This window comes from Mobula birostris, chromosome 4 (assembly GCF_030028105.1).
Source record: "Mobula birostris isolate sMobBir1 chromosome 4, sMobBir1.hap1, whole genome shotgun sequence".
Classification (NCBI taxonomy): domain Eukaryota; kingdom Metazoa; phylum Chordata; class Chondrichthyes; order Myliobatiformes; family Myliobatidae; genus Mobula; species Mobula birostris.
Window position 1 is genome coordinate 70,490,068 of NC_092373.1, and position 26,401 is coordinate 70,516,468.

The window sequence follows — 26,401 nt, forward strand, 5'->3', positions numbered from 1 at the left end:
CCCTTTATTGTAATACTATGCCATACAGAATGTTGATGTGGCGCCTCGTCCAAAATGCATATGTTCTTACCAATTTTCCAAGCCAATATCTTTAATGGTTCTTCCACCACTACCCACACATCCAGTATTAACAACTGTAAAATGTTCAAGTGTAGTTACAGAGCTCTGGGACAAAGAGTGGGTCTGTGCTGAGAAGGGTGGAGGTGGTAGTTAACATGCAGAGAAAAATCAGGTGGTGAAAAATTAAGTTGAAGAAAAATTATATAATAAACAATGGAAAAAACAAACAGCAACAGTAATCAGAGGAAAATACATGAATTGCTTGCTGGCACAAATGTTAGTCAATCAAAATTTGGGGTTTCAAGGCTCACACAGTGATATGAGCAAATTTTAAAAAACCTAGCACATTTATTTTTCAATATAGCCCCCTCCTACATGTACACACTCAGTCCAGCGGCCGTGGAGCATACGGATCCCATCTTTGTAGAAGTGGTCCACAGCAGGGGTGATTGATAAGTTCATGGCTTAATGTAGAAGGAGATGAGTCATTAACTTCAAAACTTTTTGCATTATCACTCAAAGAGTTTAACTGCATGTGCATGTAATGAGAGCATCTTGGACGTCCAGGTTGTCGACAGCAGGGGTGATTGGTAAGTTCGTGGCCTTGGGTAGAAGGAGATGAGTTATACAACTCTCGTTACATGCACGTGCCGTTCAACTCTTTGAGTGAAAATGCAGCAAGTTTGAAGTTAATAACTCATCTCCTTCTACCTTAGGCCACGAACTTATCAATCAGCCCTGCTGTGGACCACTTTCTGGAGGTCCAAGACGCCAACTTCTACTAAGAAGGGATCCGTATGCTCCACGACCGCTGGACTAAGTGTGCAAATGTAGGAAAAATAAATGTGCTAGGTTTTCTAAAATTGACTGCTTCTACCTTAGGCCACAAACTTATCAATCACCCCTCGTATGTCCTGTGTAGATTAAAAGTTTGGTTCAATGTGAAATATAAATGTTCTGAAGGCACATAATTGTGCACTAGATTTTATTTTTATGATGTAAGCTGATTGTTGAGATAATGTGGTATGATTATTGCATTTATAACCTTATGCATGAATAAAACACAATATTTTCAGTTTATTATATATCAGTTTAGCCAGTTATGATCCCACGTCCTGATTAAACATAATCATACCAGCCTTAATCCATTCTAAATGTATGCATCAAACATAAGAATTTATTTCTCCGTCTATTGGGCAAGGACTTGTTACAGGTCCATTTAATCAGTTCCAAGAACAAGACTGCTGTGTGATTTAGATAACCACTGGATTCAGCTCAAAATAAGCCACATCATGTGTGTGTGTGTGTACACACTCCCTGCTCTGTCCCTTCCCCTTTTCCCAACCATTATTCCCCTCATATATATTTCCAATATTCATATTAGTAATGTACAGTAATGTGCATATTTCCAATTTAAGATGGCGCTACCAAAGATGTGTGACAGCTTACTGGTAAATCATAAGGCAAGAGATTAGACTAAAAATGTTACTTGTAACATCTTTCCTGAAGCATATTATGGTAAACTATCACCGCAGACAGTGAGGAGGCAGGCAGAGGCAAGGTTAGTTCGGAGGTTGAGCCATACTGGGGCATTGCGATGCACAACATGTTTGAGCTGCTGGGGAAGCAGGCAGAGTTTGTATCGCTGCTGGAGATGGAATCTGAGCAATTTGAAGAGGAGTTGATGCGGAAGAGCTTTGATGCTAGTCCACCGGACCAGGTTGTGATGTTGGATTGCTTCAAGCACCGAGCCGATTTGGTGAGATCAAAGATGGCTTCGGGCTGGGCAGCCAAAACGTATCAAGGCCCAGGGGTCTGGGTCCCAGAACATGACACTGCTCAGTGCTTGGACAACTTAAATGTCAGCCCAGATAAACTGGAATCCCAAGGGTCAGGACCAGAGACAAGTGCCGAGCTGATTTTGCTTGCTATCCCACGAATGTTCATTACTTTCTCTGTGCCACCAAGACTGTGAAATAACCCAGCTGCTGTGTGTTTCTGCTCCGTGATGTATTGGGGATCAAGATTTGGGACTATTCTGGCTGCTCCGGGAGTGGACCTGGGACTCAGTCTGGTTCGGGATGCTGTTGGCTTGCTTCTGCTGTCTGCACAATATGTGTGTGTTCTCTCTCCCTCTCTCCCTCTTCCTCTCCCTCTTCCTCTCCCTCTCCCTCTCCCTCTCCCTCTCCCTCTCCCTCTCCCTCTCTCTCCCTCTCTTTCCCTGCACAGTGGTTTTTGGTCTTTTTTTAAAATTGGGTTTTTTGGGTTTCTTGTTTTGTGGCTGCCTGTAAGCAGACAAATCTCAAGGTCTATAATTCATATATTCTTTGATGATAAATGCACTTTCAAATATGTATGTATATTGTTACATGCTCAAGGAGATCTGTTTTTTTTGTGAGAATGATGTAATGGTCTTTTGGATGTCACCTGATGTGATTTTCCCGTCGATGTGAGGTCATGTGATGACATGTGCCCCGTGACTATATAAGGGTCGACTTAGGTGACGCAGTAGGTTTTTGAGTTTGTAGATTTCCAGGTAGAACGTGTTGTGCCTCTGTTTCTGTTGTATGCTTGTTTTTGTGATGCAGTTTTATTTTTAAAACAGAAAGTGGGTTCTCTTACAAGATATTGTATTATTGGACTGGGATTTTGTGGCTGGAAGTGCCAATTTACTCAATTCCGACAGTTTTGAAGGGAGAGTGAAGAATTCATCGAAGTGAAGGATCGAGAGAAGTCAGCATCATTTGGCACTTTAATAAAGAATCGACCTTATTGAGCCTTTGTTGGAGAGAACCTGCATCGAGATAACTCTTGCAGAACGGCAATGAGTTCATGCAAAAAGGTGCTCTCTCTCTCTCTCTAAAGGAATTTAAGGTCAGTCGATTTAAACTGTTTATTTTTGGCATCATGAATCCTGTGGACAGAACCAGCAGTAAAGGTGCGTCTGTGAAGAAATCCTTCTCCAGAGAAGTCTCTCCCAATTGAATGTGTAAAACTGTTGGACTTTCGAAGTTATCGCTCTAAGAACTATATCTGACTGTATCGCTTTAAGAACTGTTTTCACATTTAACGCTTTAAGAACCAGAGCCGAGTGGAGTTGGTGCTTAACAAACACAGGTAACTGATGCTGAACAGGTTCTAACTAGCATCAGTCGTGAGCGTTGAGTGGCTGTTAGACACTACACCGTGTTCAGAGGGAACAGATTTTAAATAGCATAAATTATATGTGTTTATGTTCAAAAAGCAGTGGTTCTTTTGTCACTAAGAGTTGGCAAAATATAAGCAGAAAGATGATTCCAAACTGTTTCGCTAACTGCAGTTTCACTATTCTGGCTTGAAGATGCCAGAAGCAGACGGGAGGTGAAGGTGAAACCATTTCTCTAATTGAATTGACTTGAATTGACTTTATTACTTACATCCTTCATATACATGAGGAGTAAAAATCTTTACGTTACATCTCCGTCTAAATGTGCAATGTGCAATTTATAGTAATTTTAATAAATGGTATGTACAGCAGGATAGTCAATACAACATAGAAATACAGTTCTGTCAGCATGAGTTAATCAGTCTGATGGCCTGGTGGAAGAAGCTGTCCCGGAGCCTGTTGTTCCTGGCTTTTATGCTGTGGTACCATTTCCCTGATGGTAGCAGGTGGAGCAGTTTGTGGTTGGGGTGACTCGGGTCCCCAATAATCTTTCAGGCCCTTTTTACACACCTGTCTTTGTAAATGTCCAGAATAGTGGGAAGTTCATATCTGCAGATGTGCTGGGCTGTCCACACCACTCTCTGCAGAGCCCTGTGATTGAGGGAAGTACAGTTCCCATACCAGGCAGTGATGCAGCCAGTCAGGATGCTCTCAATTGTGCCCCTATAGAAAGTTCTTAGGATTTGGGGGCCCATACCAAACTTCTTCAACTGTCTGAGGTGAAAGAGGTGCTGTTGTGCCTTTTTCACCACACAGCCGGTATGTACAGACCACATGAGATCCTCAGTGATGTTTATGCGGAGGAACTTAAAGTTGATCACCCTCTCAACCCCAGATCCTTTGATGTCAATAGGGGCTAGCCTGTCTCAGTTCCTCCTGTAGTCCACAACCAGCAACTTTGTTTTTGTAACATAGAGGGAGAGGTTGTTTTCTTGACACCACAGTGTTAAGGCGATGACTTCTTCTGTGTCGGCTGCCTCGTTATTATTTGAGATTAGGTCAATCCATGTAGTGTTGTCAGCAAATTTATTGGCAGGTTGGAGCTGTGGGTGGCGACGCAGTCATGGGTATACAGGTAGTAAAGGAGCGGGCTTGGGACACAGCCCTGAGGGGCACCTGTGTTGAGGGTGGAGGGGCAGAGGTGAGGGAGCCCACTCTTACCACCTGCCGGCGATCTGACAGGAAGTCCAGGATCCAGCTACACAAGGCAGGGTGAAGACCGAGGTTTCTGAGCTTCTTGTCGAGCCTGGAGGAAATAATGGTGTTGAATGCTGAACTGTAGTCCAAGAACAGCATCCTCACATAAGCATCCCTCTTCTCCAGATGTGTAAGGATAGTGTGTAGAGCTATGGCTATTGCATCATCTGTCGATCAGCAGTGTCAGTAGATGAATTGTAGGGGCTCCATTGTGGGTGGCAGCATGCTGCAAATGCAGTCCTTGACCAGCCTCTCAAAGCATTTGCTTATTATTGAGGTGAGCGCGACAGGACGCCAGTCGTTCAGACATGTTACCTTGGGCTTTTTAGGTACCAGAACAATGGTGGATGTTTTGAGGTAGGAGGGCACTCTGCATTGGGAGAGGGAGAGATTAAAAATGTCTGTAAACACACCTGCCGGTTATGCCGTGCACATCCTGTGTACCTGCCCTGGGATGATGTCTGGTCCAACTGTCCACTTTGGATAGACCCTGACCAATTTCTGGGGGACAACATCCTCGATGCACTTTCAGATGAAACTCGTGATGCCACCCGTGAATTCAGAGACACCTTCTTCACAGAAGACATTCCAGTCAACGTCATCAAAGCAGTTCTGTAGCATGGAGGCCGATTGGTCATACAATTCATGGGTGGCTTTAACTATGGCTGCCACTTGTTTCAGCTTCTGCCTGTACTTCGGCAGCAGCAAGATGGAGGTGTGATCCGATTTTCCAAATGGGGAGATGAAGGAGCGCTTTATAAGCGTTGCAGAAGGGAGATTAGCAGTGGTTGAGTATGCTATCTCCCTGTGTGCCCACATGGATGTGTTGACAAAACTTCAGAAAGACTTTAGTCAGCAACACTCTATTTAAGACACCGGCAACGATAAAGGCAGCCTCCGGGTGTGCAGTCTCCAGGGTGCTGATGATCTCATACAGTTCCTTGAGAGCCAGGTCAGTATCAGCCTGCGGCAGATCATACACAGCTGTGAACTCCCTAGGCAGCCAGAAAGGTCTACACAGCAGCTCAAATTAGCTCCTTACTTCAACAAGGTAGGAGCTACGAAGTATTTGAAAATATCAACAATCATCTTTACTATTACAATGAAAATGGAGTTTTGGAAAATACAATTGTCAATAGCATTGTATGAAGGCCGTCCATCATCTGTTCAAGGTGTCTGTGCTAATTTTGTTTATTGCATTCACTGGATGAATTCCTCTGTCAATAACTATTGGGAACTAATGCACAGCTTTATAGTATGGTAGATCTATTGGTAGTGATCTAATTTGTTCTATATTTCATTTAAATATATAATTTATGCTCAGTTTGGTGTTTTTATACCATTTTAACTATTTCCATGAAACTTCAGCTCATTCGACTGCAGCAAAATACAGTTTGTTAAGTGTATCACATGAAGAGCTACAGTTTGATACCCTGCTGTTGAGCTAATCATGGAATGGCATCTAAAACAATCTAGTTGGAGGAGATGAGCAAAGAACAAAGTTCTTCTCATTCTCTGCTGATCCTTATTGAAAATACTCATCAAGACCGTAAAAGCATTGTAATTTGGGAGATGAGTGGGCTGATAAATTAATACTTTTCTAGAAATGGTTGTATGCCTGTGATTTAAATGCATGTCTTAAACCAACTTCAGGGCTACAATTAAGGTGAAATTTTAAGTATTAACTATTTAGCCTTTATCTATTGTTATTATTCCAATTCAGTGATTCTCAATGCAAAAAACATTTTACGGTCTTCGTATTACCTTGGCAATGTAAAGTTCCAGCAATCTAAAAATCCAGGTGCGCTAGATACTTATTCCACTAATATGTTCAGTGATGTGAGCTTTACAATTGTGGTTATGACAATATTTGGCATAGTTTCAAAGTGAATGCGAATATAATGTATCTGAATTCTACATAAGTTGTGCATATACAAAAGTATATGAAATACTAGTAATTTTATGATCTCAAAATTTTGTTCTGTGCACTAATTTTCTGTTGCAAGTTTATTATTACATCTCATGTAATATTTTCTGCCCATTAGTCTACAAGTTAAATCATGGAAAATTAAATTTCCGGGATTTCCAGTCGACTTTATAGAACTTATATCCGTCAAGGTAAACACATTAATTTTATGTTGGCCACTGAATGGTTAAATTTCTTTACTTTCTCTTCAATCTCCAGGTGCTTCCTCAGAGAGCATTGATTTACTCCCAGCACCCTATGGTTTATCAAATTGGACCTCCAGTCTTGTGATGGACAATGGACATGACAGTGACTTGATCTTTAAATTTGATGGGAAACACGCTGCAAAGATTCCTGATGGGGTGATGCCCAAAAATCTCTCCGATCAATTTACCATTGCAACATGGATGAAGCATGGACCCAGTTCAGGAGTGAGAGCGGAGAAGGAAACCATTCTCTGCAATTCAGATAAAACAGGTGGAATGTGTGTGATTCAAGCTAACTGTCTTGCCAATTGCTGAATGTCAATCCAATATTTCATTTATAGAGATAGTATCAAGTCAGATGTTTCTGAACTTATCTAAAACCTGGCCTGAAGTTTATTTTCTAAATCTGTAGTGAACAAACCCTGCCATATTTTTTGAGATAAGTTCCATATGTCCCCAAATCAAATAGTTGTAGAAACATGCTGGATTATGCCCTTTATTTTAAAGTTAAAAATAAAAATTATAGCACCTCAATGTCCAAATTAAAATCATATACTGGACAATTTTTTTTCATAAGTGTTGCTTCCTCTGTTTTTTTTTTGTTTATGATAGACTGCTGGAAGCTGAACACATATAATTTCAGATCACTTGTATCATGTAGGAATTTGGAGAAATTAACTTGTATTGAATATAATATGTTTAATTGCTTAATGGTGCAGAAGTGTTGCAGTAGTTCAACTAAGCTAAAAGTGTTTTGCTGATGATTTTCATTTATGCTCAGTCTGAGGCTTCTTGCTTAAATGTCCAACAATAATCAGCCAATGTTGATAGACTCCAATTGCCCTGATACCATTTCTTCATGACCGCAATGTCCTGGTGAAACCTTTCACCATGCTCATCACTGACAGCACCAAGATTTGCGGGGAAGAAGCCTAAATGGAAATGCAGGAAATGAATATTTAGTGAAATGTTGTACTTCATGGTTTTGCATTCTTGAGGCAATGTTGTCAACCAGGTGCACAGCATTTGGTGCTCTGTAGTTGTTAAGAAGACTATTAGCAACATCCTTGAATGCTTTCCATGCAATTGTGTCTAATCCTAATAGGTCTTTGTCATTGATGACTATAAAAATGCCTTCCTTAACCTGTCATCAGTTATCCTGACTGGAATTATGAATTGAAATAACAAATATAGGCAATTTCAAAACAATGCTGTATGATTGGGAAATTTCATGGTAATTTTCATGATCATCAGCGCAAAATCCATAACGTACCCCAAAAGTATTCAGGAAGCAAAATCATTGTTGTCCAGTGATATCAATCCCCATCAGAACAAAGAATACCTGAGTTATCAGTTTTGAACAATGCTTGGGCACGACTCTGAATCCAACTTGCTGAATTAACTACTGAAGCAATAAAAAAATCTCGTGCAATATTTAATTTGGGGTTTTTCATGCAAGATCTGTTGCTTCTCCGTTTTGTTTTTATATGTAGTGTTAGAGCATCCCTTGTACTGACTCTTCCTGACGGTTTCTGATATTTTTGAAAAGTTCACAGGCTAATTGCTTGTGAACACTATATACAGGCTATGTACTGTATATTGTTAAGTTTTTGTGAAGGTTCAGAAAGTGAAAGGAATGTTAGTCAGCACCATTTACATTACAGAGATGTCAACCTTATTGTAAATTGACTGGCACAATTGTTTAGACTGGAGATACTTGCAGCACAGTTGCTGACAGCAATTAGTTGCTTCAGTATTTAATTTTAACATATTAGCAATACTACATTGCCTGTTTAATATAAATTACTGTTAACACAGTGGCAACAAAATTGGTTCTCATCATTATTTGTCAAACCTCTGAGCCTAAAGAAAATGAAAGCTTTCTCCACAAAATATTAATGGTTTTGAAACTGTCTGTTCAATTTTCTTCACAACAAGTTAACCCAAAATAAGCAGCCAACATTACAATACTCTGTTCTAACCATCACGTTCGGCCTTGTGATCTATCACAGCCTAAACAACGCATGAATTTTACACAATTAATGCTATGATGATCAAGTTATTTTGTGCCTTTTCCATTGATTACTTTTAGTATGCAATCCACTGCCATGTACTTGATCAACTTTGATTCTGTTTTTCATTCTCCCATGTCCCATAGATAAGGAATTGCCCTCTCAAACTGAAAGGTTGATAGAATTAAAATGTTTACGTTATGTTGATTCAGTTTCACGATTTAGTGCTGAGCCCAAGAAGTCCACATGTTGCCCCTGCCAATCACTCATTCAAAATCAAGATTGTGTAATAGAAAGAGAAAGTGCAGGAAATATTGAGCAGGTCAGGCAATATCAGTGGAAAGAAAATAATTTAATATTTCATCTTGATATCCTTTCATTGGAGCTGGTGTAACTAAGGCATTGGGCTGGAAAGTTTGCTCTGCTTTACTCCTTGAGCTCCCTCCCCATAAGATTCCCAAAACTGCAATGTTGTGACCCTCGCTCTCCTAACAGCCTCCAGCTCTGCTGCTGTGGTCATCCCATGAAGTGATCCTGGATCACTGGCAGTAAAACTCCCTGATAATCAACGATATTGAAGGCAATTGAAATAGATTTAAATCCATCAAAAATAAAAAAAAATAAGCAGCAGTTGGATTGAATTAAATATTAAAAATAATACACTTAAAGTGCATTGAAGTCACAAATAATTATAAATATTAAATAAGTAAACAGACCACAACTGCACTTGAAAATCAAAAACAATTTGGATATCGAAAGCCTGAAATATAAACAGTAAATGTAGAACCACGAAACTTTTTCTTTCCCCTTTTTCTCATTTCTGTCAGGAAATACTAACTCTGCTTCTCTTACCACAAGCTGACCTGCTGGGTGTTTCTAGGACTTTTACAGCGATATTACTTACCGCACTTAGCTTTTTACTTGAAGCCAGTGACTCCATTCAAATGAATCAGGTGGTGCTGTTGAGGAGCTGGATGTGAATTATATCTGTCCCCTCAGCTCAGTATGGTTGAGCCCTGTCTCTGGAGCTGACTGTGCTAGTGCCGGATGTTCAGCTTGTTTTTGACTTCTACATTGCAGTGGGCAGATGTGGATGTCAAGGACAAGTTGACCTCACATTGCAGGCATTTGGCAGTTCCCTATGGTCCACAGTCTTTAGAGCAGTTTCCAGTTCAGGTTCCAATATCTATTGGACAGTATAAGAGGAATAATGATGATTTCAGCAGTGTGGGATTCTTGTTAACCAATGCCATTTTTGCCATCAGAAATGAATCGCCACCATTATGCGCTGTACGTCCACAATTGCCGGCTGGTGTTCTTGCTTCGCAGAGATTTTGACCAAGTTGACACATTTCGTCCAGCTGAATTCCATTGGAAACTGGAACAGGTGGGTAAGACTTTAGATCAGTCATTAGTGGAGCATAATTTAAGTTGAACTGGAAGAGGTTGTATTGTAGATTTATAGTACTTTGATTAAAATAACCTTTTTTTTTAAGCCACTATTCCGCTGTTATGTTATTGGGAACTGTGTGTGTGTGTGTGTGTGTGTGTGTGTGTGTGTGTGTGTGTGTGTGTCCAATCACAAAAAAGGTGATAGGTGAAACCAGGAGGGGTGAGGTAAAGAGCTGGGAAGCTGATAGGTGAACAAGATACAGGGCTGGAGAAGGGAGAATCTGATCTGATAGGAGAGGACAGAAGGCCATGGAAGAAAGAAAAGGGGAGGAGCACCAGAGGGAGGTGATGGGCAGATAAAGAAATAAAGTGAGAGAAGGAAAAGAGAATGGAGAATGGTGAAAGGGGTGGGCATTACCAGAAGTTTGAGAAATCGAAGTTCAAGCTATCAGGTTGGAGGCTACCCAGATGGAATATAAGGTGTTGCTTCTCGAAGCTGAATATGGCCTTGTCATGACAGTAGTGGTGACAATGGACTGACATGTCGGAATGGGAACGAGAAGTGGAATTAAAATGGGTGGCCACTGAGAGATCCCACTTGTTCTGGCGGACAGAGCACAAGTGCTCAGTGAGGTGGTCTCCCAATCCATGTTGAATCTCACCAATATACAGGACGCCACACCAGAAGCACCAGATACATTAAATGACCCCAACAGACTCAGAGGTGAAGTGTTACCTCGCCTGGAAGGACTGTTTGGGACCCTGAATAGTAACAAGGGAGGAGGTGCAGGGACAAGTGTAGCACTTGTTTCGCTTGCAAGGATAATTGCCAGGAGAGAGATCAGTGGGGAGGGACAAATGGACAAGGGAGTCACGTAGGGAGCGATCCCTGCCGAAAGGAGAAAGTTGGGGGGAAAGATGTGCTTGTTTGTGGAATCCAGTTGGAGATGGCAGAAGTTACTGAGAATTACCTATGTGCTGGACGTGGAAACTGGTGGGAAGGTAGGTGAGGAAAAGAAGAACCCTATCTCTGGTGGGGTGGCAGGAGGACGGAGTGAAGGCAGACATTTCCAAATGGAGGGGATGCAGGTGAGGACAGTGTTAATGCTGAAGGAAGGGATGCCTCTTTCATTGAAGAAGGAGGATAACTCCTTCATTCTGTAATGAAAAGCCTCATCCTGAGAGCAGATGCAGCAGAGAAGAAGGAATTCTTTACTCATTCTTCCTTCAGTTAGTCCTGACGAAGGGTCTCGGCCTGAAACGTCGACTGCACCTCTTCCTAGAGATGCTGCCTGGCCTGCTGCGTTCACCAGCAACTTTTATGTGTGTTGCTTGAAAGAAGAGGATGGCATTTTTACAAGTAACAGGGTGGGAAGAGGTATAGTCCAGGTAGCTGTGAGTCAGCAAGTTTATAATAGATCTCAGTAGATAAGCTTTTCATTAGCTGTGAGAGTCAGTGGGTTCATAGTAGACATCAGTGGATAAGCTCCTCAGTAGATAGAGACAGAGAGATCGGGAAAAGGGAGGGAGGTGGCAGAAATGGACCAGGTAAATTTGAGGGCGGGGTGAATCTGTGTGTATGTGATGTTTTCTGTGTATCATGTGTGCCTGTGCAGGAAGCTCATTTGTGTATGTGTGGTGTATGTAAGAAAGATTTTGTTTGTGATGTAGGTGGTATGTACAGTGCCTTGAAGAAGTACTCAGCCCCCATAACTAATCACATTTTACAGACCCATTTTCTTTTTTTTTTAATTTTATTTTTATTTGGATAAGGTATTCACGAGTAATACACAAACTCTTTTTTACATATATAACCTTTTCCATTTTTTATGTGAGTAAATCTATATTTATTTGTACATTCACAAGTGCACATTGAGATAATATAGAAAATAATCAGGCACTCAAATAGATGTGCAATTGTAATTCCACTCTATTAAACTAAATAATGATAATAGTTGTTATAAAAAATATTAATAATAGACAGAAAACAAACAACAGGAATTCTGCAGATGCTGGAAATTCAAGCAACACACATAAAAGTTGCTGGTGAACGCAGCAGGACAGGCAGCATCTCTAGGAAGAGGTGCAGTCGACGGTTCAGGCCGAGACCCTTCGTCAGGACTAACTGAAGGAAGAGTGAGTAAGGGATTTGAAAGTTGGAGGGGGAGGGGAAGATCCAAAATGATAGGAGAAGACAGGAGGGGGAGGGATGGAGCCAAGAGCTCATCAGTGCCGGGTCTTTACCATCCCCTCCGACCTTCAACTGTCGGAGGCAGAGCGCTCTGTCCTCAGTAAAGGCCTTACCTTTGTCCCCCTTCGCCCACACCTCAGCGAGTTCCGTGTTCACCATGATGCGGAACTTTTCTTCCGCCGTCTCCGTCTCCGAGCCTACTTCTTCGGCAAGGACTCTTCCACCCCCACCGATGACCCCTTCTCCCGTCTTCAACCTTCCTCTTCTTCATGGACACCCCGCTCTGGTCTTCTGCCTGCTCTGGATCTCTTTATCGCTAACTGCCGACGGGACATCAACTGTCTCGACTTCACCGCACCTTGTCCCCATTCCAACCTCACTCCTTCGGAACGCTCTGCTCTCCACTCCCTCCGCACTAATCCTAACCTTATTAATAAACCCGCCAATAAGGGGGGTGCTGTTGTAGTCTGGCGTACTGACCTCTACGTTGCCGACGCACAGTGACAACTCGCGGATACCTCCTCTTATTTACCCCTCGATCGTGACCCCACTAAGGAGCACCAGGCCATTGTCTCCCACACCATCACCGACTTTATCCGCTCAGGGGATCTCCCATCCACTGTTACCAACCTTATAGTTTCCACACCCCACACTTCCCATTTCTACCTCCTACCCAAGATCCACAAACCTGCCTGTCCTGGCCGACCTATTGTCTCAACTTGCTCCTGCCCCACCGAACTTATTTCTGCATACCTCGACACGGTTTTATCCCCCCCTTGTTCAATCCCTTCCTACCTATGTTCGTGACACTTCTCACGCTCTTAAACTTTTCGATGATTTTAAGTTCCCTGGCCCCCACCGCTTTATTTTCACCATGGATGTCCAGTCCCTATATACTTCCATCCCCCATCAGGAAGGTCTCAAAGCTCTCCGCTTCTTTTTGGATTCTAGACCTAACCAGTTCCCCTCTACCACCACTCTGCTCCATCTAGCAGAATTAGTCCTTACTCTTAATAATTTCTCCTTTGGCTCCTCCCACTTCCTCCAAACTAAAGGTGTAGCTATGGGCACCCGTATGGGTCCTAGCTAGGCCTGTCTTTTTTGTTGGCTTTGTGGAACAATCTATGTTCCGTGCCTATTCTGGTACCTGTCCCCGACTCTTCCTTCGCTACATCGACGACTGCATTGGCGCTGCTTCCTGCACGCATGCAGAGCTCGTTGACTTTATTAACTTTGGATCCAACTTTCACCCTGCCCTCAAGTTTACCTGGTCCATTTCTGACACCTCCCTCCCCTTCCTAGATCTTTCTGTCTCTGTCTCTGTCTCTGGAGACAGCTTATCCACTGATGTCTACTATAAGCCTACTGGCTCTCACAGCTATCTGGACTATTCCTCTTCTCATCCTGTCTCTTGCAAAAACGCCATCCCCTTCTCGCAATTCCTCTGTCTCCGCCGCATCTGCTCTCAGGATGAGGCTTTTCATTCTAGGACGAGGGAGATGTCTTCCTTTTTTAAAGAAAGTGGCTTCCCTTCCTCCACTATCAACTCTGCTCTTAAACGCATCTCTCCCATTTCACGTACATCTGCTCTCACTCCATCCTCCCACCACCCCACCAGCCTCCGGGTCCAACATATTATTCTCCGTAACTTCCGCCACCTCCAACGGGATCCCACCACTAAGCACATCTTTCCCTCACCCCCTCTCTCTGCATTCCGCAGGGATCGCTCCCTACATAACTCCCTTGTCCATTCGTCCCCCCCATCCCTCCCCACTGATCTCCCTCCTGGCACTTATCCCTGGAGTGGATAAGTGTGTAGCACTTGTAAGCGGAACAAGTGCTACACATGCCCTTACACCTTCTCCCTTACCACCATTCAGGGCCCCAAACAGTCCTTCCAGGTGAGGCAACACTTCACCTGTGAGTCGGCTGGGGTGATATACTGCATCCGGTGCTCCCGATGTGGCCTTTTATATATTGGCGAGACCCGACGCAGACTGGGAGACTGCTTTGCTGAACACCTATGCTCTGTCCGCCAGTGAAAGCAGGATCTCCCAGTGGCCACACATTTTAATTCCACATCCCATTCCCATTCTGACATGTCTATCCACGGCCTCCTCTACTGTAAAGATGAAGCCACACTCAGGTTGGAGGAACAACACCTTATATTCCGTCTGGGTAGCCTCCAACCTGATGGCATGAACATTGACTTCTCAAACTTCCGCTAGGCCCCACCTCCCCCTCGTATCCCATCTGTTACTTATTTTTATGCACACATTCTTTCTCTCACTCTCCTTTTTCTCCCTCTGTCCCTCTGAATATACCTCTTGCCCATCCTCTGGGTCCCCCCCCCTTGTCTTTCTTCCCAGACCTCCTGTCCCATGATCCTCTCGTATCCCCTTTTGCCTATCACCTGTCCAGCTCTTGGCTCCATCCCTCCCCCTCCTGCCTTCTTCTATCATTTTGGATCTTCCCCTCCCCCTCCAACTTTCAAATCCCTTACTCACTCTTCCTTCAGTTAGTCCTGACGAAGGGTCTCGGCCTGAAACGTCGACTGCACCTCTTCCTAGAGATGCTGCCTGGCCTGCTGCGTTCACCAGCAACTTTTATGTGTGTTGCTTAATAATAGACAGACCCATTTTCTAAATTTAAAATATATGGAAGTTGGATTTTTTTGGTCAAATCATTGTGCATTGTGTCATATCAAAAGAATAATTTCAAAACACTGGCAACAACTTACTAAAAATTAAAAATCAAAATTGTGGGGCTGAAAAAGTGTTTATCCCCTTTGCAATTACTATGCTAACTTACCTCAGATGCAATACTCTATATTACCTTACCAACTCACCCAATTTGTTGATGTAGAAATTGGAGGATCACCTGTTTTCAATGAATTCATAAGAATAAGTACCCCCTCTCCCTGTAAGGTCCAACAGTATGGTAGACTTTCAACAGACCACACCAAAATGAAGACAAAAGGGAGTTCAAGACAAATCAAGGAAATGATAATAGCGAATCACAAATCAGGGGAAGAGTACAAGACCATATCAAAGGCACTGAGCATACCTTGGAGCTCAGTACAGTCCATCACAAAAATGTGGAGAAAACATGAAACCACAGTCACTCTGCCTACGTCAGGCTGTCCCTCTAAACTTAAGTCACTGAAGAAGAATGACACTGAAAAGAGAGGCTACTGTGATGCCAACAGTCACTCTGAGTGAGCTGCAAAAATTAGTGGTTGCAACTGGCGATATAGTTCATGCCTCCACAATCCCCAAGGCCTTCCCCAAAAAGGATATTTATGAAAGAGTGGCAAAGAGGAAGCCCTGGCTACGAATAAAAGCATATCCTTGCTGTAAAGACTTTGCTTTACTTAGGAGATTCACTTAGAAGATTCTTATGGTCGAATGAGATTAAAGTGGAACTTCTTGGCCTCAACACCAAGCATTATGTGTGGCATAAATCTAATACTGCACAACACCATGCCTACTGTAAAGTATGGGGGAAGTAGCATCATGCTATGGGGATGCTTTTCAGCAGCAAGAACTGAATATTTGGTCAGGATTGATGGGAAGATGAATGCTGCTAAATTCAGTGAGATCCTGGATTAGAAACCTACTAGCCTGTGCCAGAAATCTTAACTGGGAAGGAGGTTCATCTTTCAGCAGGGCTATAACCCAAAGCACACTGCCAAAGCAAGCTTGGAGTGGCTTCAAATGAAGAAAATTGATGTCCTTGAGTGGCTTAACCCGATCAAACATCTCTGGCAAGACTTCTAGATTGCTGTCCACTGCTGGTCCCCAACTAACCTGGCACAGCTTGAGTAATTTTGCAAGGAGAAATGTGCAAATCTTGATTCATCATGATGTGAAAAGCTAATAGAGACGTATCTAAATAGACTACTGGCTGTATTAGCTGTCAGAGGTGGTTCCACTAAGTAATCAGCGAAGGGGGATGAATACTTTTGAACTGCTGACATTTCACTCATTAAATTTTTAGGTTTTCATGTTTACAAATTTCCCTGTTTTTTTTTGTGCTGTACTGTTAAAGAAGCATATGATTCACAAATAAAAATTCTCAGTTAATTTGATCAAAATTTGTGATTGTAATACTCGTTTAAAGGGTTGGGGGCTGAATACTTTTACAAGTGTGTGTTTTTTGTATCTGTGTATATGCCATGTATGGGTGTAATGGCTGTTGGTGCATTTTGCATGCATGAATATGTGTTGTAATCAGATGTTATGTGTTTGCTTTATATATGTGTATGTATGTTGTAAGTGAGTGCATTCTATGTGTATCTGTGTGCATGTGTATATGTGTATGATATGCATGTTTGTGTGTGTGTGCGCATGTGTATATGTTGCTGTGTTATGTATGTATACATGCAACCATGTTTGTATACCTGTTAGCTAATTCCAAAGCCTTCACTTATGCATTTGTTTGATGCATTTTTGGCAAGCTGTCGTATGGATCAGTGGTTGATGCTTTAAACTTCTATTCTGAGTTAGTTTCAGAAAAGAATTTTATCTATTATTTTCCTTAATTCTGGTCCATCACAGCGTATTGTTTCCCAGCCGGACAGAGCTTCAAATGATCTTTTCCCCCAGGTGGCTACTCATACTATACATGATTTGAAAGCTCTAGGATGATTCCAGCATCCTGGATTGAATCATCCTTTCATCATCCTGTAATTAAATTTCATCTTGTCTATCCACTGTCAAACACAATATGATAGAACAAGTGAGATCATAAGATCAATCATATACATGTTTCTATTCCATCCTATTTTCTGACAGAATATTGTTATCTCAACAATTGTGCCTGCATTTGTTTCTTTTAAGACTGTTGTTTTTGTGCATAATTGTTTCGTGGAGAAGTGCCCATTTAGCCCACAATTCCAGTGCTTCTCCTTTGAAGGTGTTAGATGCTTTATCACATTTCCTGTTCATTCCCCATACCTGAGCAAAATTTTCCTTCTCATTTAGAGAAATTGCCATTAAATAATTATTAGTGGGATAATGTACTATGTACAATGATTGAAATTTGAAGTGCTTTAGGAAAGAGATATAAAGGATGTAAATAGAACAAGATCATTTTTTTGAACTCAAGAGATCCTGCAAATGCTGAAAATATATATTTTATGGCACCCTTCATTTGAGCACTTTAATTAAGGTCGCTTTGCAACTCCTAAAAGCTGCTTTATGTGCATTTTTTTTTTTTACCTGTTTTCCAATTGTCTAGGTGCTATGCCTCAGGCTGGCTTTGCACTGTGAACAGAATAGTTACTCTAAGATCATGATCTTTTAGATAAAGCAAAAATCACTACTTTATGATAACAACCAGTACTTTATCTGATGAGCACCATTTTGAATAAGCATTTGTTTAGCTTCAACAGCTCCATGATTTTATTTCATTAGTAGCTGATCATGAAGATAGACTGGAGCTCCAGCAGATGATGGGGTCAGTTCTCACACTGATTGGCTGAAGTTTATACAAAATGAACATCATCCAGTGTATTTTATATAGTATAATATTTACAAGGCTCCAATAAATAGGTGCACCAATCACAGGTGGGCAGAGGGAAGGGTGGCAGAGACAGCAGATAGCTATAGGTCTGGAGTCATTCTGGATCATCCATTCACATTTTAAATGGGATATTTCCCAGAGTGATGTGGCCTTGCTTTTTCGCCTGATAATTAAGTCACTCAAGCACTGGATATTTTTTACAGATTTCAGATACCATCTAAAACGAATTCCTTGTTTGCATGAAATTCATGGAGTAAACATGGCAATGCTCACCATGCTGTGCTCCTTTCTGGAATATTGCAGGGGAACTTTGATCCAAAAGCTGCCATCATTTGGGCACCTAATTTTTAAAACTGTGATATGGACTGGTACTCTTCTAAGGTGTCCCATACCTAATGTCGACCCTGTGGGCCTTACACTTCCCATGACATCAGCACTCCCCCACTATCAACATCTCACAATCTCAATCCCCAGCCCCAAACCCTGCAGAACAATGTTCTAACCCTCTCTTTTCTGAGTGCACCAAGAATGCCCACCACTTCCTCTTTCGTTCCAGGAAGCCCCAACTCCAGGCTTTGATCAATGAAACTCTCTTCTGTTGCCCTCCTCTACTCTGTCAGCTTTCAATTATAAATACAGCATTGATCGTTAGTTTTGATGAAAGCCTTTGATATCGAGAAATGGTCAAGTCTGCAGTGGTGGGCTATCCTGTGAATTTGTTGCATGGACAAGAATTTCTAGGTGTTTTTTTAAGTTTGTCTTTTTTTGGATACAGCTTCCGTTGGGGGGAAGCCCAAAATTTCTTCATGGCACCTGATTTAATATACAATATATGTGAGGGCTCCACCTTCTCCTAGCAGTTGAACCAAAAGCATTATGGCCTGGATCTAGGTCAGAAACATAACTGAAACACTTCCCTTACTCTAACTTTAATGTGACTACCAGCATATTTCATCTTTCATCTTAAAGAATGGCAGCGACATGAATATTGCCTCCATCTTCTCATTATGTGTCTTTAAAACACCAAACTAAGCTGCATTTCAGATTTACTTTACAGGCAACACAGACCAGATCAAGCACAAATTCTGCAGATTGCTCTGATTCCAGTTTCCCTTAAATATGTGGAGGTGGGATTTAGAGCACCAGGGGCAGAGTGAACAAAACTATACTGTGTAAGATATGTCAATTCTGGTCAAAAGTTGAAGAAAGCACTGTCATTCTGACTTCTATGACAGGGAGTGCAGAGGGAGAAATTATTTCTCAGAAACAAAAGCACCAGCTTTGTTCATCTGAGAGTTCCAGTCAATGACATCACTGCTCTAAGCAAAAGCATTGTGAGGTAAGGGAAGATCCCATAGGATTGAGGCATGTGTACAGGAATATAAAATATAATTGCACACAACTGCAATGATTCCCTCACTCTACTAACCAGCTGATACTCATTTGGACAGACTCTCACATGAAGCAGGCTCACTTGGGCAAAGTACCCGAGAGAGTCGACAGTCATGTGGCCATTTATCTTGCTGTCTTCACGACAGAGTAGTGGTGGATAACTGTGTGTCAGATTGGAGGATGGTGTGTAGCGGTGTGCCTCAGGGATCTGTACTGGGTCCACTGTTGTTTGTCATATATATTAATGATCTGGATAATGGGGTGGTAAATTGGATGAGTAAGTATGCAGGTGATACTAAGATAGGTGGTGTTGTGGATGATGAGGTAGATTTTCAAAGCTTGCAGAGAGATTTAGGACAGTTAGAAGAGTGGGCTGAAAGATGGCAGATGGAGTTTAATGCTGAAAAATGTGAGGTGCTACATTTTGGTAGGACTAATCAAAATAGGGCATACATGGTAAATGGTAGGGCATTGAAGAATGCTGCAGAACAGAGGGATCTAGAAATAATGGTGCATAGTTCCCTGAAGGTGGAATCTCATGTGGATAGGGTGGTGAAGAAAGCTTTTGGTATGCTGGCCTTTATTAATCAGAGCATTGAGTATAGGAGTTGGGATGTAACGTTGAAATTGTATAGGGCATTAGTAAGGCCAAATTTGGAGTATTGTGTACAGTTCTGGTCACCGAATTATAGGAAAGATGTCAACAAAATTGAGAGAGTACAGAGGAGATTTACTAAAATGTTGCCTGTGTTTCATCTCCTAAATTACAGAGAAAGGTTGAACAAGTTAGGTCTTTATTCTTTGGAGTGTAGAAGTTTGAGGGGGGACTTGATAGAGGTGTTTAAAATTATGAAGGGGATTGATAGAGTTGATGTGGATAGGCTTTTTCCATTGAGAGTGGGGAAGATTCAAACAAGAGGACATGAGTTGAGAGTTAAAGGGCAAAAGTTTAGGCGTAACATGAGGGGGAACTTCTTTACTCAGAGAGTGGTAACTGTGTGGAACGAGCTTGCAGCAGAAGTGGTTGAGGCAGGTTCGATGTCATTTAAAGTTAAATTGGACAGCTATATGGACAGGAAAGGAATGGAGGTTTATGGGCTGAGTGCAGGTCGGTGGGACTAGGTGAGAGTAAGAGTTCGGCACGAACTAGAAGGGCCGAGATTGTTTGTTTCCATGCTGTAATTGTTATATGGTTATATGTTATATGGTTATATAGAAGCAATGTAAATTGTTGGTCATAGAAAGAGATTCAGTGCTCTATAACAAAAGTTAACATGATAGCCAAAACCAGTTTTTATTTTTGTTTTCATTCTGTATAAGATGCTTTCAGATCACCCTAATACAATTTTATGGCTGTAGTCTCCTTTGGGAAAGTAGCAATAAATTGTTACCTATTTGTTTCCTTTCAGAAAAATATTTTGTGTGAACTGGCTGTTGATAGATGTTAGCCACAGCTCAGCTACCGTTAAACTTGTGTCACACTTGCATACATTCCTTCCCTTGGACATTGCATGCTGTTCATTAGCAAATTTGTCAATCGCCAATCAAGTTGTATCTGGGGACTTGGGTACTGGTAGAGAAGGGAGGAGAATAGAGAGCTGGCAACTGGAGCCCATTGCATATAGCAGGAAGCCATCAGAGGATTAGATCCAGGGGAAGGGTCAACTAATAGAGGATTAAAACCTTGGTGGGGAGGGGTCTAGATTAGGCATTCAGAATTATAGGAGGACTAGAATCTTGAGAGTCATTGTGACAGATCAGAGGGGAGATCAGAAAGAAGGATTTTAAAGGGTGGGCAGACTGGGTGGATCGAGGACATGAATTTGTTGTGTTGGAGTGGGTTGAGAGTAGGGTTGATGCCAGAAACATAGAACAGATGAAGTCTTACTTTAGTGGAACTCTGTTCCAGTACTGTGTGATGGAAACATGTTGTCTGTCAAATAACATTGAGGAATGGAATCAGTTCATTGTTTCTGATGTGGGCTTCATTGAAGATGCAAGAACTTCTAGACTGAAGTTACATCTAAAGTGTGCTTATAGAAATGTAACACTGAAATAGGAAGTATTTGTATTTTAATTTCTTTACCAGTTTAATACATAAGTATGGTTTCTGTTAGGACTGTCTCAGAATAACGAAGTGTAACTAGTTATTTACATATAAGCAGGGATAAGGATGCATGACAATTAAATTACAGCAACTGAGGAATTTAACTGTAGTTATGAAATTAAATTAAAATACAAAAACAGGCATCAATAAAGTATACAGTATGTGAAACTATTGAATACTTGTAAAATCTCAGCTGAATTTCTGTTTACCTTAGGAGGGGATGCTGTTATCACTGTTTAGACTGAGCAGTGTATTTCATCATACCCACATCAATGAGGATGTCTTACTTATCCTAAATTATGAAGAGTGACTATAATTATCAATAGAGACTATGCCTCTTCAAGATGATGCCAGTGAACAACACAACCAATGGCGATGTCCTGCAAACAGTTCACAAAACTACTTGTTTTACTTCTATTTCTTCTTTAAGATATGATTCTATTATTTCTGAACTGCATTAAATTGAATACTACTGGACTGCTGGTTTGATGTTTGACACCTTATGAGTTGTTGGCTCGCTTTTTGTTGTTTGCCCAATTTGTTCTCTTTTTTCCCCATGGGTTCCATGGTGTTTCTTTGTTTCATGGTTGCCTGTGGGAGGACAAATCTCAGAGTTGTATTCTATATACATACTTCAATAATAAATGCACTTTGAATCTTTGTAATTATAAATATCATAATTATTTTAAAACCCAGTTTTCTTCTTCAAAAGAATCATACTATTTAATATAACCATTGGCAACAAACTTGAATATCTGCATGACATGTATCAGGCTGCATGCTTCTAAATGATAAAACCAACCTCAGCAGGTATTTCCTTTCTCTGTTGTAATATTTAGCACCTGCTTGCAGTGAACTGGTCTATCTATTGGCTGAGGGGAGGAACACTGGGAAATGCATTAACTTAACATAATGCATTAAAACAAACACAGTACGTATTAAAACACAGAAATCCTCATTTTTCTAGAAAAATAGTTTTGTAACTAACTTTTATATTAACTATTCTAGGAAGATCATGACATAGAAAATATAAACTATAAATTTAGTGTGGCCTATAAATTGAAATGTTTTGGATGCCCTGAGTGTAGTTCTCCTTTTGATCATAATGTTAACAGATACTCTATGGAAAATATTTGCTTGTGAGCAATTTAAATTTATGCTTCAGTTCCCAAAAAAAAACACTTCAATCTTCTAAAACTTAATTAACTACAAATCAGTGGAATACTTGAAGGCAATAGAAACTTCCTCAGATAAAATTCTTAATTCTATTCTGAACCAATTTTTTTCTATTAAAATTGCTTTCACTTTTAATCTCATAGTTGGAACATTATTCCAATTTTCTCTCAAGTGCTTGATGTCATCTTAAAAACAAATTTCTCTATCAAAAAATAGTACTGATTGGTGTATTATTCCATTGGTTAAAGGAGCCAGCAATGATTAATTATTCACATCTTTGATAATTGTGGGATTACCACAGCAGTTGAGTTAAAATCAGAATCCCATGTGAGATGTTGAAGGATTTTTGTTGGGCCATACCTGAATCAGGCTCAGATTGTCATAAGCTGTGTCCCCACCGGAGTTAGATTCAGAGCACAAAATTGTCTTGAATCCAAGATATAATAAGGCGACTGCAGTTCAGAGGACTCAAACAGAGAGATTAAATCATGGAGCTGATCCAATAGGCAAGCACAGCACAGGTAAACAACTGATTCTGACTAATGTAAGGCACAAGAGGTCAATCCTAAGGAAAAGCAAGCATTTTAATACCAATAAAAAAACATCCACAATTAATATTCTGAAAGAAAATCTGTTACCACATCATGAAGTGAATGAGTTTGAATTCACAGACATTTAAAAAATCTAGGCTTGTATCCATGTAAAAACATCATGTGCTAAATGCAATTAAAATAACTGTTGAGAATTGGAGACTTGATTAGAGATTGTTAATGCTGATAAAGAGGTGACTTGCCTCTTTCTTCTTTTCCCTCTATCAAGGTTTTGCTATTTAATGATTATGTAAATGAGACATAAGGAGAAACTAATGATAGTGAAACATGTATGAATAATTTTGTGAATAATTGCTTGAGGTTTTAAATTTATTGCAGTTCTGTAAGCTATATCTTGGAAATAACAAGATTTATTCTAATACACTGAATTAAGTTTGAAATTCATTAAATTTAGTGAAAGATTTTATCTATGGCACGTCAATTACATCCTTAAAAATAAAATCTCATTAGTGGGGAAAAAAAACAAGATGTTAAAGGGTATTATGCTGATAAGTCAAACTATTGACATAGTGATAATTCTGTCTTGTGAACAGCCTGCATAATTTTAAACAATAATAGCAATCCAACATGTGATGATTACAGTGAAAACTTCTATTTAAATTTAGCAAAAAGTAATAATGGGTTACTTTAGTGGAGGAATTGTAATACAATTCTTACCAATAATATCAATTTAATTGCTTCTATTCATCAATTTTAAATGTTAAAATAACTGTAGTGTGGAATAATTTTTAACTCCAGCCAAAATTATCCAAAGAATTTTACAAATAAAGCTTTAATAATTTCAGTACTGATTAAATCAACAGCTTCTGAGGTTGATCTAATTTGATATCTAATGAGTATATATTATAACAAGATTAGTTCGCTAGGATATTTTATATTTATATTAGATTGATATACTCTGATATTCTGGTGCTGCTGCAACTTATTTTCTGCTACTTATCTATTTAATACTGTTTTTCTATTACTGTCTTGTTTTTATCTACCGCTTTATGTAATTGCCTGAGAGGAAGCCAAACAGAATTTCATTGTACTGTACCTATGTATAATGACAATAAAGATCATTCAATTCAATTCAGTAAGTTGCATTAACAAAAGAGAATTGAAGTAGTTATTGCAAATAATAAAAACATAGTATATGTTTTAAAGAAGTAAACTATCCAAGCTGATTTTAGCACGTAAAATTTGACACTATGTGGCAAACAGGTATCTGGATATATGTTTAAAGGCTTGAACAAGAGATGGAGTTAGAGGAATAGAGAGGCAGAGTAGAATAGGCAAGAAATTCACAAATTTCACAAATTTCAATGTTTCAAAGTTCCAAAGTGTATTTATTATAAAAAAATATAAATTTTTAAAAACCTTGAGATTTGTTTGCTTACAGGCAGTCGCAAAGCAAGGAACGGAGAGAACCCAATTAAAAAATGTAGAGCCTTGACAGCTAAAGACTCAGTCACCAGTGTGACGCAATAAATACCAGGAGCTTAAAATGTCCGGTACTTGAGGAATGCAAAGATCTTGACGTCTGTATGGATGATGAAGGTTAGAGATCGGAAGAGTTCATGCTTTTGTCAGATTTGAAAACGGAGTTGGGTAACTTATAATCAGTGTTTCAGAGTCAGGTCTATTATCACTGACATAAGTAGTGAATTATGTTTTTTTTGTGGCAGCAGTTCAGAGCAAATCAAAAATTACTGAAGTAAGAAAATTAGATAAATTTTGAAAAAGACGAATAACAAGGTAGTGTTCATGGGTTCTTTGACAGTACAGAAATTTGATGTCGGAGGAGCAGAAGCTGTTCCAAAGATGTTGAGTGTAGGTCTTCAAGCAGCTGTACCTCCTCCCCGAAGACTGAGGATTATTTCATGTCATTTCCAGTAGACATGTAAAGGAGAACGAATAATTGTTACTGTGGCTCCAATGCAGCACAAAAAGAACACAGTAGGATAAGGAACACAATCATCATTTTAAAAAAGCAACACAAATTTGTAAGGAGATAGCAGATATTTGTAGTAAGCACAAGGTTGTGATTGTGGGAGATTTTAGTTTTCCACACATAGACTGGGAAGCCCATTCTGTAAAAGGGCTGGATGGTTTGGAGTTTGTCAAATGTGTGCAAGATAGTTTTTTGCAGCAATACATAAAGGTACCAACTAGAGAAGGGGCAGTGTTGGATCTCCTGTTAGGGAATGAGATAGGGCAGGTGACGGAGGTATGTGTTGGGGAGCACTTCGGGTCCAGTGATCATAATACCATTAGTTTCAATATAATTATGGAGAAGGATAGGACTGGACCCAGGGTTGAGATTTTTGATTGGAGAAAGGCTAACTTTGAGGAGATGCAAAAGGATTTAGAAGGAGTGGATTGGGACAATTTGTTTTATGGGAAGGATGTAATAGAGAAATGGAGGTCATTTAAGGGTGAAATTTTGAGGGTTCAGAATCTTTATGTTCCTGCTAGGTCGAAAGGAAAGGTTAAAAGTTTGAGAGAGCCATGGTTTTCAAGGGATATACAAAACTTGGTTCAGAAAAAGAGAGGGATCTACAATAAATATAGGCAGCTTGGAGTTAATCACGTGCTCACGGAATATAAAGAATGTAAAAAGAATCTTAAGAAAGAAATTAGAAAAGCTAAGAGAAGATACGAGGCTGCTTTGGCAAGTATGGTGAAAATAAATCCAAAGGGTTTCTACAGTTATATTAATAGCAAAAGGATAATGAGGGATAAAATTGGTCGCTCAGAGAATCAGAGTGGATGGCTATGTGCGGAGCCAAATGAGATGGGGGAGATTTTGAACAATTTCTTTTCTTCGGTATTCACTAAGGAGAAGGATATTGAATTGTGTAAGATAAAGGAAACAAGAAGGGTAGTTATGGAAAGTATGACAATTAAAGAAGAGGAAGTACTGGCACTTTTAAGGAATATAAAAGTGGATAAGTCTCTGGGTCCGGACAAAATATTCCCTAGGACCTTGAGGGAAGTTAGTGAGGAAATAACAGGGGCTCTGACAGAAATATTTCAAATGTCATTAGAAACGGGGATGGTGCTGGAGGATTGGTGTATTTCTCATGTGGTTCCATTGTTTAAGAAGGGTTCTAAGAGTAAACCTAGCAATTATCGGCCTGTGAGTTTGACGTCAGTGGTGGGTAAATTGATGGAAAGTATTCTTAGAGATGGTATATATAATTATCTGAATAGACAGGGTCTGATTAGGAACAGTCAACATGGATTTGTGCGTGGAAGGTCATGTTTGACAAATCTTACTTGAATTTTTTGATGAGGTTACTAGGAAAGTTGACGAGGGTAAAGCAGTGGATGTTGTCTGTATGGGACTTTGGTAAGGCCTTTGACAAGGTTCTACAT

General features: G+C 40.3%; 1 protein-coding gene across 1 annotated transcript in view; it reads left to right on the plus strand.

Moving 5' to 3' along the window:
• clstn2a (calsyntenin 2a) overlaps positions 1-26,401 on the plus strand; it is a 578,564-nt gene that overhangs the window by 471,477 nt on the left and 80,686 nt on the right. Inside the window, exons 8-9 of the mRNA XM_072254628.1 lie at positions 6,648-6,905; positions 9,912-10,033. Of these exons, the coding sequence (XP_072110729.1) occupies positions 6,648-6,905; positions 9,912-10,033 (380 nt within the window). The remainder of the gene's footprint in view (positions 1-6,647; positions 6,906-9,911; positions 10,034-26,401) is intronic.